Below are 14,435 nucleotides of genomic sequence, written 5' to 3'. Positions count from 1 at the left end.
GAGATGTGCGACTGCTTCAACTTCAATTTTAAAATAGTTTTGTAACCAGGGCATTTTCATTGTATAAAAAGTAACTAACACCAGAGTCGATGCAGAATGCATTTATTATCATCACAGAAGTGCAGTTAGCAGGTAATCGCTTTTCCAACATCCCTTTTGTGGTCAAAACGGTTCTTGACATAAACCTTCACTCTTTAAATCCTTTATTAATACACACAGATGGTATCTTTTCTCTAATACAATTTTTCTCTCAGAAACAACAGATGAGAAAAAAACGTTGTGTTTACGTTGGTCCGTATAAAACCAACAAACAACACTCATACAACCTACTCATTTAAAGAACAGAGATACAGGGCCAAATAGAAAATAAAAAAAGAACAAACAAGCGGAGACAGCATTCTGTGGCGTAAACATTCCATGGGAATCTCAGGAGTTTCTCAACATGCCTCTTAATACACCTCCTGTCATACCTACCGCTTGAGGTCTCCATAACAAAATCCGAATTCCAGTCCCTGAAAGGTGATCCTCTGTGTGCTAGTTAAGAACAGAAACATAAAAAGGCGAAGGTGCATTGACTGTAACCGGTGATAAAAGCAACAAAGCCGTGATTACTCAGAACACAAGGCCAGCTCTGTGCTTTCACGAAAATCTAGGAGCATCGTCTCATCCACCACGGAGAGCTACACCATGCTCGCCCGATTCAATACTGAACCCAAGACATTTTACTTCCAGAACACCTCGCGTTAACTGTCAAATTAATTAAAACATTACATAATATCTTTAAGCAGAAAACTATATTTGCCAAAGTCATCATCATTTGGTGCTATTAAGTGATCTTTACGGGCTTTGGCAAGTTTCATCAAAAGAAATTCCCGTCTGTCCCTCCATTCTTTCAACTCCTCCTCTCCATGTGCCAGCTTACAGAGTTCCCCCTCCGTGCAGGTGACCTTAAGGAACCTAAAAAGATCGAAACCCATCCGTTAGCATTGACACCACCTCAACCTGTCTCAAACGTTTCTGACTGACGTTTCATGGAGCGAAAATTGTGCCTAAACTTAACAAACAAATCCAGCGTTTTGCAAACAAATGCAACCTTTTTTGCAAAAGAAACTAAACTCTGAAACAAACAGAAAGCGTTTTACAAATACATAATGCAATTCGAGAGAAAATGCAAAGGTGTAACATGTAAATGTACTGTGTTTAAGTCTCACCTTTTTATGAGATTCTCTCAGCTTGATTTTCTCACAAATGTGACCGTGCAGATTTTCTCACAAATGTGACCGTGCAGATTTTCTCACAAATGTGACCGTGCAGATTTTCTCACAAATGTGACGTCCAGATTTTCTCACAAATGTGACGTCCAGATTTTCTCACAAATGTGACCGTGCAGATTTTCTCACAAATGTGACGTCCAGATTTTCTCACAAATGTGACGTCCAGATTTTCTCACAAATGTGACGTCCAGATTTTCTCACAAATGTGATCGTCCAGATTTTCTCACAAATGTGATCGTCCAGATTTTCTCACAAATGTGATCGTCCAGGATTTGTTTGTTAAGTTTAGGCACAATTTTCGCTCCATAACGTTTCGACTCACCGCTCGCAGACTTTGAAAGTGCCAGTGGGGAAGCGATACTGCCAGCAGCTCTGATCATCTTCAGAGTTGAACACCCGCTCTTTATGCTTCTCGGAGGTGATGTGCTGTTGCCACTGCTTGTCGCTGTTGCAGTTTTTCCCACACAACCAACAATGGTTTCCAGCCTAAAAAAAAACAAAATCATTTTGGTTATAAAGATTCTGGTTAGGAAGCAATTTATGGTGTGAGGATGGGAAATTATGGAATTAAAGTGATAGTTCACCCAAAAATGAAATTCTGTCATGAATTACAAACCCTCAAATTGTTCCCAACCTGTATACATTTATTTTCTTTACTTGTGTTCAGCAAAACAAAAAAATGATACAGATTTGGAACAACTTGAGGGTGATTAAATACTGACAGAACTTTAATCTTTGGGTGGCGTGTTACTTTTTAAAATGAATAATCACAAATCAAATAATTTAAAATAAAAAATAAAATGTTCGATATAAATTAAAAAAGAAAAAGCACAGACTAAGATCAAGCAATCGTACAGAAAAACAAAACAAAACTTGTATTTTGATAACATGTTTTCATACCACTTCCTCAGCATAATCTGTGGGCATGTGAATCTGTTTGCCATTCTCCCTCAGAGAACTGTTGAAGGTCTCCTCACTCCAGCCTGGCCTCTGAGACTGTAGCCACATCTCATACAGCTGTTCCATGTCTGAAACTACAAACACAAATGATCATTAAGCATGCAAACATCTTTTACACTGTTTGATGTTCCAAACACAAATCTGAACTTTATATAAAAAAATGTCAAACTTGAACATTACCCATAATATATTTAGTTTTTGGCAGAGGTGGACGAAGTACTCAACTTCCTTACTTGAGTGACAGTACAGATACTACTGGTCAAATATTACTCCACTACAAGTAAAAGTTGTAAAGACAGATTCTTACTTAAGTAAAAGTACAGAAGTACGTGCTTTTAAAAGTACTCAAGTATTAAAAGTAAATTTCCTTTATGTCAGTTGTGCATTGTTTTATTGTCGTATACCTTGTGCCTCTGAAGCAACCTACTGAATACACTGAGTATCTCACAGTATCAGTGGTATAAAGGAGTAGTTCACTTCACAATTTGCCCCCATTGACTTTCCATAGTCATTTGCAGTGAGCAACTCCTTTAAGAGCTTTATATGTTTAGCACATATATGTTCAGTTTAGATATAATCCTGTATGATCATTTAGCCTAATTATCCTCATTAGCCCCCTAGGCCTATATGTATTTATGAGCAGTGTTCTTTTATTTTGTATATTCCCTTTACCAGTTTTAGCAGCAATTTACCAGTAAGTAGTAAGGTTCTTGTAAATAGTCAAGTGTAGAAGCCATGTGTTTGTTGGATTGATTACCATTTGTATTACCATAATTTAACTACAAACATAAACTATAGCTAGTATATAATGAAACTATGGTATGTTTAGTTGCTGTGGTTTTACTAAAAATAGCTTACTTGGAGTATGGTTCCTATATATAGAAAACGGCAAATTTGCGGATACTGTGGTTTTACTGCAAATACCATCCCTGCTGAAAAAAACAATGAATTTTTGAATTAGAATTTTTAAAATTCCTCTTTGTAGTGTGTTTTGGGTTTTATTCCAATAGGATTTACCATCCCACCAATAGAATCCATCACATATAAGTAGACAACAAGTATCCATAGTACAAGTCCCATTATAACCATTAAATCATTACATTTTATGTTGTATTTTGGGCAGGATTCTATTGTTTTTATTTCAACAGGAATACTTCAACTATAGTTACTTCAGTAAAAACATCATTCATTTTCCAAATCGCATTAAATGATACAGCAGCAGATCAGAAGTTAACACGCACGCGTAGCTCAAGGTGTATGTGATGCTTATTTACCGTTTAGCCGATCATTTTCATGACAATGTTTCTACGATATTTGACTGATCGTAATCCACAGATGATTAAACTACACTTTAACATTTTTCGTCTTTTATTGTTCTATTTGCCTTTTTAGAGCGCTAACAATGGTGTAGCAGCGCCTACGTTTACATTAGTTTAGCGGGGAAGATCCCAGAGTTGCCAGATTTGCGTAAAAAATTCCGCCAAATGGCCATTCAAAGCTTAGAAAAACTGAAATACTTGGCAACAGTAAAAGGTCCTGGCAGATCGCAAGCCAGATAAACTGCGCACACAGGAAACCCCGCTGCATAGAAACCATTTTCTACTTTTGGACCTTTTTATAAATGTAGTGGAGTAAAAAGTATGATATTTGTCTTTCAAATGTAGTGAAGTTGAAGTACAAGTACTCAGAAAAAATAATACTTAAGTAAAGTACAGATACTCAAAAAGTGTACTTAAGTATAGTGTTGTCACGATACTGGAATTTCTAACTTCGATTCAATACCTAAAAAAATATCGATATTCGATACCATGGGGAATAAACTGCCATAGCAATAAGGCCCTAATAAGCAATAGCAATATAGGCCTTTTTAAATTTTATTTGAAGTTAAATTGAACAAGACTAGACAATGAGGTATATATTTTTACATTAACATTAGATTAACAATTAATAAATAATTTTACGAATACATTTACTATTTAAAATCAAAGTTGTATTTGTCAGTATTAATGGACCAGACCCTGTTGAAAAAACCAGCCTATGCTGGTTTTGTATGTTTTGCTGCTGGTTTGCTGGTTTGTGCTGGTTTAAACTGTTCGTGTGCTGGTTTAAGATGGTCATATGCTGATTTAAGATGGTTCTTAGCTGGTTTAAGATCAAACCAGCATCGATCAAAACATACCTTACCCAGCATATACTGGATTTTTCAACAGGGGAGCTTACATAAATAGTTGTATTTTTTAACTAACATTTAAAAGAGATTAATAAATACTTCAACAAATGTATTGCTCATTCATTGTTCGTTAATGTTAGTTAATAGCCTACATTTTTATTTGGCTAAATTGGCTTTTATTCGCATAGGCCCATACTGTAGCCTAATCATTGATCAGCGCACATATAGACAGAAACACAAACTTAAACGCAAGAACTGTTGCAGAGACTCCGCATCTTTCTAACATTAACAACTTTTAACCGGAGCGAATGAGACGAGTGGATGAAATCATTGAACAGCGCACACACATAGAGCGCTATCGTGTATCACACGCGAGAACTGTTGCGGAGACTTTACTCGCACCAGCATTATTTCAAACATCAAATTAACCGGAGCGAACGAGACGAGTGGATGAAATCATTGATGAGCGCACATAAAGACAGAAACGCGTGCATTAAACATGAGAACTGTTGCGGAGACTCTGTACTAACATGAACAACATATAACCAGGGCGAATGAAACGAGTGGATAAAATTATTGATCAGCGCACATACATGGATCGCGATGGTAAACACGGGAAGCGTAACGAGCGTGCACCACGCCAGATGTTTTACTGAGACTGGCCATCTTTTCTAACATAAACACTATTTAACTGCCGCAAACGAGTCAAGTCTGTGAGAGGAGGCGGGGCTCTGTTGTTATGCGTTCACGTGCAGTGTGTGTTAACTCACTGTCGGAAAAGAGAAAGAGAGCGGGAACGCGCAGCTGATATCGATACGTGGGACATGGGTATTGGAACCGTTTCAGATTCTTCGGTATCGATACTTATCGAAATATCGATATTTTTGACAACACTACTTAAGTATACAGTAAATTTACTTCGTTACTGTCCACTTCTGGTTTTTGGCCATAGCACAAAAATAATGAACAGTAAAGCTTTACTACACACAAAAAAAGAGGAAAAAAGAAAGCAGTAAATGATATATATTTTGCAGTGCATTCCTATAGGTGAATGATAAATGTACATATAGGTTCCTGTATGTAAATGATGTTCTAGTAACTTTAAGGGTTTGCTAGTCCAAAGCATGATAAACTTACTATTGTTCTCCTTCATGAAGGTCCACAAATCTCTCTCCTCTGTGCTGTGCGCAAATGTGCAGTTACCAATGTACTGACATTTTTTACCAGCTGCCACATGCATGCAAATCTAAACAAGCATAAAAATCATGATTATTGCAGAGACAATATTATTAAAAACAAAACAAAAATTTGATTACATTACTCTTGTCAAATGAGACCCAGTCTGTAGAAACCTAACCAAAGTCTTTTTTGTGTGATTTATTGTTTTCTACATAAAATCATCCGACATAATATAAAGAACATTCTGTAAAAAATATAACCTTGGTATTTCTAATATTAACTAAGGCCATGTTAAACATTGAAATCATAATGTAATCAATGGTAGTAATCAAACTTTGATGCTTGTTATCTCAACATAAGATTTGTAAACTTAAGCCTGGATTTCAGACTGAGTCACACAAAACATTACACTTACTTCAAACTGCAGAGGAACAGGCTTTTTTGTTGGGAGAGATCGAACTGTGGTCCACTTCTTCCGTTCAACTGAGCTAATCAGCACCACCCGTCTCTCTTTAGACCAACTGGTCAACAGGAAGTGACAAAGAAGGAAATACTATCAGACATTTGCACAAGATTAAACTTATAACAGCAGTTTAGCAAGTTAACATACAAAAGGGACTCACGGATGCCTCGCCTTGGCACTGCAATACTTCTTGTTTTTGTCTGGCTCGATGACTTGGCCGTTTCTCCAACACTGACCGCATACAAACTGCATCTTTAGGTTGGGCGGGCCAAATCTGCGCAGGGTTGCAGGGAGCTCCTGTGAGTTTGCCACAAAAAAGAATTTCCAAGAGACCATTCACAGAAACATGAGTACACGTCTGTGGGTCATTATATATATATATAGTCTACCTGAGGAGCAGCGTTCATATTCCAATATTTCTGGGACTCCAGAACAATATTTTCATGCGAGATGCCTGAAAACAAATGGTTTAGTGTTTCTGTCAGCCCTGATGTCTTATATCTCATGAGATGTGAGAACGTCACCTTGTTCACTCTGCATCATCCACACTTTAAGCTCGATGAGGCTGTGGGCGTAAAAGCAGGAATCCTCACGCTGGCAGCCGTAACGTACCTCGTGCCTACACAAATCCATTTGGCCTGCAATGTGGTAGGGACGAATTTTGGAGTACTTAACGGTTTTATCCTTCAAAATATGCACAAGGCACCTGAGAAATACAGCAATAACAGATATCAGTTATTAACGAGATCTGACATAGCACTAGGCTAAACAGCAGACATTCAAAAAAGACGCTTTTGACATATCCCAGGAATACACTACTGTGACTGATGAACACAATGTATTTGCACCAATGTAACACAATAGCACTGAGGTTAAAGTTAAAAGCTCTCTCATTTGTTAGTCGCTTTGGACAGAAGCATCTGCTATATGAAAAAACGTAAATGTAGTGTTCTGCTCTAAAAATGGAAACGGATACAGTTTGCAGACTCCATTATGTATACACATGCATAACGTGTATATAAATAAAACAAAACATCAGAATTCAAATGTATTCTTAGTATTTTTGTCCTTTGGCAAATGACATACACATCGGTAGTTGACAAATAAACCATACATGTGTCCTACGGTGGGAATAGAAAAAATGTATTTTAATGATTTATATTATTAATATTTATAGTTATAAAAAAGGAACATTTTGACAATTTTTTAGAAAATAAAACTTTATATCTCAGGTTATTTTGTTTCTCAAGTACATGCAGCTTGAATGAATAACTTTACATATTCGTACTAGAAAGCAGGACAAAAATACCAAGAAAATGATTCATTTGCAGTGTAGCGATTTATTCAGAGTCACTCCGTTCACTGTAAAGCACACAAGAAGAGATGCTTACTTCTTTTCCTCAAATGCATGCTTTGTCACAGGGTGCGAGCATAGACCGGGGTTGTCCTTATTGGTTTTGCTGATTATTCTGGGTTTGTGATCAAAGCAAACCTACAGAGCAAGTCACATGTTAGTTGTGCTTCCCTATGAACAAACTGGAATTTCATTAGAAAACCGGTCGTTCTAGTTTAATGATGCAATGAAGTGCAGGCATGCGTTCAACCAAGGTCAAAAAAAGAAGAAAACTGCACACACCCTCTCCCAACCCCAATCCCCCTTAAAAAATAATTAGTCTTTAATGTTACTAATTAAATGTTACATGTTTAAAAACAGGCAACTGTTGGATGGATGGCAAAAATAGATCTTTTTCACTTAGCAACACAAAAATAAACTATTATAATTAACTAATTCTGACTGGCAATTTTGGAAATATCAGTTCAAATGTTTATTGGTTTAACAGTCACCTAAACAATATTTAATAATAGGTTGATGCTTTGTGCAAATATCTTATTCTAATGTCAAATAAGATGGCATTAACAAATGGCTCCCCTTAAGTAGTTTATATTAAACCTACTTTAATGAATTATTGCTGATTACAATAAAATTTAAACAATAATTGAACACAAGAAAAGAATACTGTGGCCTCAAGAGACTTCCGTACACAGCCACTAAATGGCGCATCTACGGCTTTTGTCCGCATGTAATAAAGGTATTTGCAAACACTGCATGTTGCGGTTTTAGTTCATTGAAATGTATGCATTCAGTAGAGACTTCAACGCGTTTATATTAGACCATGACTAGATCGGCCATTTGTATTGTTTCAAGCCATTAAATTGCAGAATGGCCTATTTTATTCTCCGTTTATAGATTTTTTTTGAGTGCCAAAACAGCTGTGTTTGGTGTCTATTTTTCACGGACTCTTGCTGTATGATGACTACGCACACATCCCCGATCCCTCACCCCGTCACAAATTAAAATAAATAGAATTTATGCCATTTGGGCGGGTGATCCCAGCGAGGTCAAAAAATACGGAAATCCGTATTTATACGGAAAACTCTAATCCTGGGAAGTGTTTTAGATGTCAGTTTAGCTACAGAAAAACAAATTTTCTCTAATTCATAACATTAAAATGTCCCTTAAATTGATCAGTTACTGTTTAGGTGTTAGCTGATCGTTCCATCTGTTCCAAGCAAACCATTTGAAAGAAAAGGTGCGGTTTACCTCACAGAGGAACATAAATATCCCATGGTGCTCCTGTAGGATTTTTGGAACGGTCAAATTGATTTTAGGTCTAGGTCCATGTGGATCGCACAGATTGTCTCTACAAATGAAGCCTTTGCGTTCCAGCGTCCAAACATCAATTTCCTCTTGGCAGTAAGCAAAGGTACAGTGTCCAAGATATTTGCATTCTTCCCCAATTGCTACATCTATAAAACAACAGTTTACAAAAAGTTTAGGTGCATTCAGTTAAAGTGACAATTCACCCAAAAATTTACGCACCTCTTGCCATTTCAAACCTGTGACTTTCTTTCTTCCGCAGAGCAGAATAATATATTTTGAAGAATGTTGTTAACTGTCCCCCATTCACTTTTTTGTGATTTGTGTCCCTACAATAGTAGTGAATGGGTGGTTCATACAGGTTTGAAATGACAAGAGGGTAAGTAAATAATGACAGAATTTTCATTGTTGGGTGAACTATCACTTGAATAATCAGAGCATTTTGCTAACAGCACAGCAGTCAAGGGTTTGATTACCAGGGAACATACACTGATAAAAACTGTATACCTTAAATGCAAGTCTCTTTAGATTTAAGCGTCTACCTAAATGCATAGGTGTAAATGTCACAAAAGCAGAAAAGCCACAAACAATTACCTTTGCAAACATAAAAAGGACCCATGTACTGGTTTTTGGGTCTCGGGCGAATAAGCTTCCACGTTGGGAGCTCATCATGCTTACGTCTCCCCAGCAGCAAATCTTTTTTGCATTTGTGGTCCTCTGGATGGTAGCTGTAATCCAGTACTCCAGGTCCTGTGGACACCAGGTGATTAATAACACTGCAAAACCTGTGGCTTCAAAAAGACGGCGTTCGCAGCCGCTGCCTAGCAACGCTCCTGCATGATTGATTAATGCTTACCAGTTTTAATGTAGCATGAAGTACATGCTTGTTTGAAATCGTGGCTATCAGCAAGTGGGTTCTTGGCAAGATCCAGCTGCGGGGGATAATGCTGTGCGTACGGCCCGTCGGATGTGCTGAAACCCATCCCGATGGGTGGAATGCTTGACACGGACATGTCACTGTTGGCCAGCTGAAAGAGCAAAAAGCTGACTTTTAAAGAAAAGAAAGGCTGAATTTTTATGAAAACGTTAACCACGGGGAAAATAACCTCTTACCGACATGAAATGATGCTGGCTAAAACCTTTATCTGGCCCTTTTTTGAGATTCAAAAAGAGAAATCAGAATTTATAAGCAAAAAACACAAATACCCAATTGAAATTTCTTTATTAACACCAAGCATAAATTAGGGGATCATAAGTTAGCCAGTAACTTTATTAGGATTTTTTAAAAAATGATGTGATCTAAATATGAGGTCATAATGAGGCACAAATGATTCACCACAAAAATCACACCTTTTAAATCATAACGCCTACGATTTTCTCAATTCGTCCATCATTTTGCAGGTGCGGCATAATTTTACACTCAAGAGTCAACATACCTGTTTGAGACTCTGAAATTGACAAATTATCCAACGAATCCAACGGTGAGGAAAATGTGTCCAGACCAAAAGAATAAGATGAAATTGTTTTGTGGTAGGGGGCGGGCAAATTTACGGTCATAAACGGGTTACTCAGATGGGAGGGCATGAGGAGAGGATTTTGCAGGGAACTACTGACAGCAATACTGGTGGGTAAAGGAATAGGTCCATCTACTGTGGGAATATCCTTGTTGAGATAAGATAAGAAAAAGTATTACAACAAATTCTTGCTTTAGCTGATTATTTGTACACTCATCTGCATCAAACCTTTGGGCTTGGGACCAAAAATGTGGTTCTGAAGCTTACCAAAGAAGGCTCGGGAGGACTTGCTCTGTCCAACAGCTCATCCAGATCATCCCCAATAATATCTGTATCATAGTCCAAACGGGTCTCTGTTGTGTAAGAGTCAGTGTGTCTGGTTCCATTAACCAGGGGCATGTGCATGGGCAATGGAACAGGCTCTGGGTTATAGGATTCAACTGGAATGATCTGTGGTGAGATTACGCCGACCATAGGCTGAGACTCTACCTCAATATTCTCATTTACAGTAGAACACACCGGCATGCTGACTGAGCCTTCCAAACCCTGTACAGACGAGCCCAGTTCTATGCAATGAAGCATAAATTAGATGCAAAATATATGCTGCAAATAATACATTGTGAAAAACTACCGTATGTGAAAAACACTGACGTACCCATTTCAATATATTCCACAGAGGCAGAGCTTTGAGAATGCTGTTAGGAAACAAAGAAACTTTGTGAGGACATTTCTACTTTTTGAGACACTGTGTGCATGACCTTGATAAGTTTTACCTTATCATTTCCAGCTCCTGATAGACTTGTGCCAGGCAAAACATTCAAGGCAGGCTGTGTGAAAAAACCCCAAAGAGAACGAGTTACAATTTTTCTAGTGCAAACTTGTGGGATGATTATTAAAAATCACAATTTTCTTGTAGTTTTTGGCTTATACTTCACGTTTATCGCTCACATCTATTTTCTAGGTCTTAAAACACAAATTCGCTCTTAATGTGTACGTGTGCTTTTTTTGGTTTTTGTTCTGAAAAACATGAATTTTACCTTGCTTCTCACATAAGGCTTACGGATTTTCAGGCCCAACATTTTGGCGAGCTCCTGTGTCATTTCAATCACGTGAGCATCCTGCAACAAAAATTCAATGTAAAGAACTAATCTATCCATAAACTATTTCAATAAATCTCCATAGTAAAGTGCACTGACCTGAGGCACTGCCATCGAGCATTTAGCCACAGCGTCATACGCCGCCTGATGTTTTCCCAGTTCTTTCAGACACCGAGCTTTCCGGTAAAGTGCTCTGTAGTTGCCTTCGTTCAGCTGAAGAGCTTTTTCACAGTCTTCCAGGGCTTGATCATGCAGCCCCTGCATCAGTTACCACAAACAAACGCATTACGGTGCATTAACAAACCAGCCGGGACAATAATTCGCTTTATACCATGGCCTGTTTGAATTCTCGATTCTGATTGGCTGGAAGGTGTGCATTAAAACCGTTTTATGCACAAGTAGTTCCAGTCCGCTTGTTCAACATTTGAATTTAACTGATGAAAATAACTGTCTGTCTGATCAAAAATGACACTGTAAACGTCAATAAAAGCTTTAACTTGGCAACTGACCATGGTATAAGCTCCATGGCTAGCCGAGCATTAAAGGATTTTAATGCACTTTGCGGAGGCTTCGCATCGGGTGGTTCTTGGCCTCCACGTCGTGCTAGCCGTGGATTATCCCTTACATATGGAAAACAAAGAACGTATAATCTTACAATTAGGGCGGCCACGATTATTAAATAATCGTCTCATCGCGATGGTTTCAGATCTCTATAGAAGACACTAGGGGGAGCTGTACTGCATCTGCATATTGCATATTTTAGTGTATATGGTTACTAAAGCATGGTAATACTTGTAAAATGTACCACTACAACACAATCACTTTAAAAAAAACTAAAGCATATACCATCAAAATAACCTGCAGTACAAATTAATATTGAAAACCAGACTACCAAAATCTCATTAACATAGAAGTAAACTTTTATTGTAGTCTTGCAAGTGAGAAAAAAACGGACTAGAAGCTTTTCTATGACTGATAGCATTTTAATGGCTTCAATTCACTCCTGATCAATTTACTTCATTTACAAGTATTTGGCGGTTGTATTATTGACAGGTAAAAGCCTAAACCTTATGTACGATGACCCAATTTTTTCCTACGTATTTCCAAGAAAAAGAACATAGTCTTTATATTCAGAACAATATGGTCGTTTCAAAGCTGAATAAAAAATGTATGAGAATTAAAAGTCAAAGCTCTAAAACAGACAATTAATCGTCATAATCGCAATGATTTATTAGACAATTAATCGTCAGCCAAATTTCATAATCGTGACAGCCCTACTTACAATGTTTAAGTAGGATGCGGCACGGTTAGCGTGAAGCTTCTCCTTTATCTCTTGAGAGGTGCCGATATCCTCCGATTCTGCATACTCCGCTATGTTTAAGGCCTCTGTGTGTAATTCAACAGATTTCGCCCATTCGCCTTCAAGGAACACGTCATTTCCCTCGGCGAACAGATTTCTCACAAGAGCCTTAATGAATTCCTGGAGGAACGAATGGATAAATATGTATTCAAGAACTTCAACGGCTGCATTATTTCTATGAACGCGAGCAACAAACCTCGTACTGCTCCTGAGTGCCATGAAAAGGCAAGGTGGACCTAACAAAGAACGATTGGAATGTAATGGCATTAACATACAATGTGACTTAAGTTCAAGAAAATATTCAACAACAACTACCAAAAAAAACACCAATTTGTTATGAAAGCAAGAAAAATGAGCTCTACCTAGATATAAAGTGGCACCCTGTTTGAATTGCATTTACATTCATATTTCAAAATACCGCCAACGTTAAATGACGTCAAGCTCCAACTATTTGCGCTATTTCCCCTCATTTTCCCCCACCTACAACCCAAAGTGAATCCCTTGACAGTCTATACTTTATTATCAAAGTCATTTCAGTTCATATGAAGACGTTTAAAAGCAGAAACCCTACTGAATAAACTTCAGTCCCTCTTCAATGTCCTGCCACCGGCTTCTTCGGTCCTGTGATGTGACTGACATCTTCCCGTGCGAGACTCGGTTTTGTTCTCACCTGCGAATATTTCGATATACAGACAGGTCACACGACAGCAGACAGATTTAAAAGAGCATCAGATTTTTCAAATGCGTCCTGTGGCGGAATCCTTTTATGGAAAATCCTTCCTGTTCCGCTCTGTTTAACAAGCGCATCTAACAACGCCTCAATCCAGCAGCTTTCTCACAACGGGTTGGCGATATTAACAACAATCAACATGGCGCGATGCACAACACGACAACGTAGCAAAACAACACACTTCCTCAACTTTAGCCCGACGTTCTAGATATGCGTCAACCACTTCATCCCAAAGTATGCGAGGCGGCGTCTGACGGTGACTTGTGGAAACTTCTGACGCAGCCCATTAGGAAAATCTGTATTTTAACGCAACAGCGCCAAAGAATCACTGCATTTGCGTTTAAAACGACCTAGACGGCAGTTTAGGACGTCACATTATCGTTCAAACAATACCTTTGGTAATATAAACCCCTATTGGATCCCTAAATAAACTGTTAAGATAAGTATCTCACCAATGTTTGAGACAGGTCGCTTGCCTAGCCAACACCTTCCCAAGTTATATAATTTAAACGTTTTTTTTTTCTTTAACTTGTGCTAAAATGGCAACGAATGTATGTGGGCTGTTTTTGATGAAACTAGGACTGATGTATGTATGTAGTTGTGTGTTAGCTTGACGGATGGCCATGCAACCTATTGTGCTAACGTTACACGGACACTGGACAGTCGCTAGGTAGACTAGCGCGGTAGCATTTTACCCGCGCAGCTGTGGCCACAAGACCAGCTGAAACAGCCTTCGTACGTACGCGAACATGTATGTTGTTGTCTGTAAAAACTCACCTTAAAGATAATTGTAATCAGTAGGAAATAAAGGTCTCCGTACAAACGCGTATGTTTTCATGTGTATCTCAATCAGTCTCATCTATGGGCAACGTGATCCACACGTCTTGTTCACTTTTTTGGTGAATAGTTGAAGATGGTCAGAGCGCCCCCTGTTGAGCGCGCTCCACAACAGCGTTCGTCATCAATGCAAACAGCGCAGTCAAATTCTGTCATGACTTCATGTTTTTACTCCTTTCACGAGAGAAATTT

The 14,435-nt window shown here is 38.2% G+C and overlaps 1 protein-coding gene across 1 annotated transcript; it reads right to left on the bottom strand.

The window, feature by feature from the left end:
* Positions 1-91: 91 nt before the first annotated feature.
* zc3h7a (zinc finger CCCH-type containing 7A) lies at positions 92-14,298 on the bottom strand. The gene is made up of 23 exons (XM_057346668.1): positions 14,184-14,298; positions 13,248-13,346; positions 12,873-12,912; positions 12,599-12,796; positions 11,416-11,574; positions 11,257-11,337; positions 10,993-11,046; positions 10,875-10,914; positions 10,487-10,785; positions 10,142-10,367; positions 9,819-9,856; positions 9,562-9,733; positions 9,300-9,455; positions 8,649-8,854; positions 7,438-7,538; positions 6,571-6,752; positions 6,436-6,500; positions 6,207-6,343; positions 5,999-6,104; positions 5,542-5,650; positions 2,175-2,308; positions 1,597-1,760; positions 92-957 (listed from the first exon to the last, which is right to left on the bottom strand). Exons 2-23 carry the CDS (start codon positions 13,313-13,315, stop codon positions 768-770), a joined length of 2,925 nt encoding a protein of 974 aa, XP_057202651.1. The 5' UTR covers positions 13,316-13,346; positions 14,184-14,298; the 3' UTR covers positions 92-767.
* Positions 14,299-14,435: the final 137 nt, after the last annotated feature.

Source organism: Triplophysa rosa, linkage group LG11 (genome assembly GCF_024868665.1).
Source record: "Triplophysa rosa linkage group LG11, Trosa_1v2, whole genome shotgun sequence".
Taxonomy (NCBI): domain Eukaryota; kingdom Metazoa; phylum Chordata; class Actinopteri; order Cypriniformes; family Nemacheilidae; genus Triplophysa; species Triplophysa rosa.
Note: the sequence above shows the minus strand (reverse complement) of the source record. Positions and strands in the feature narration are given on the sequence as shown.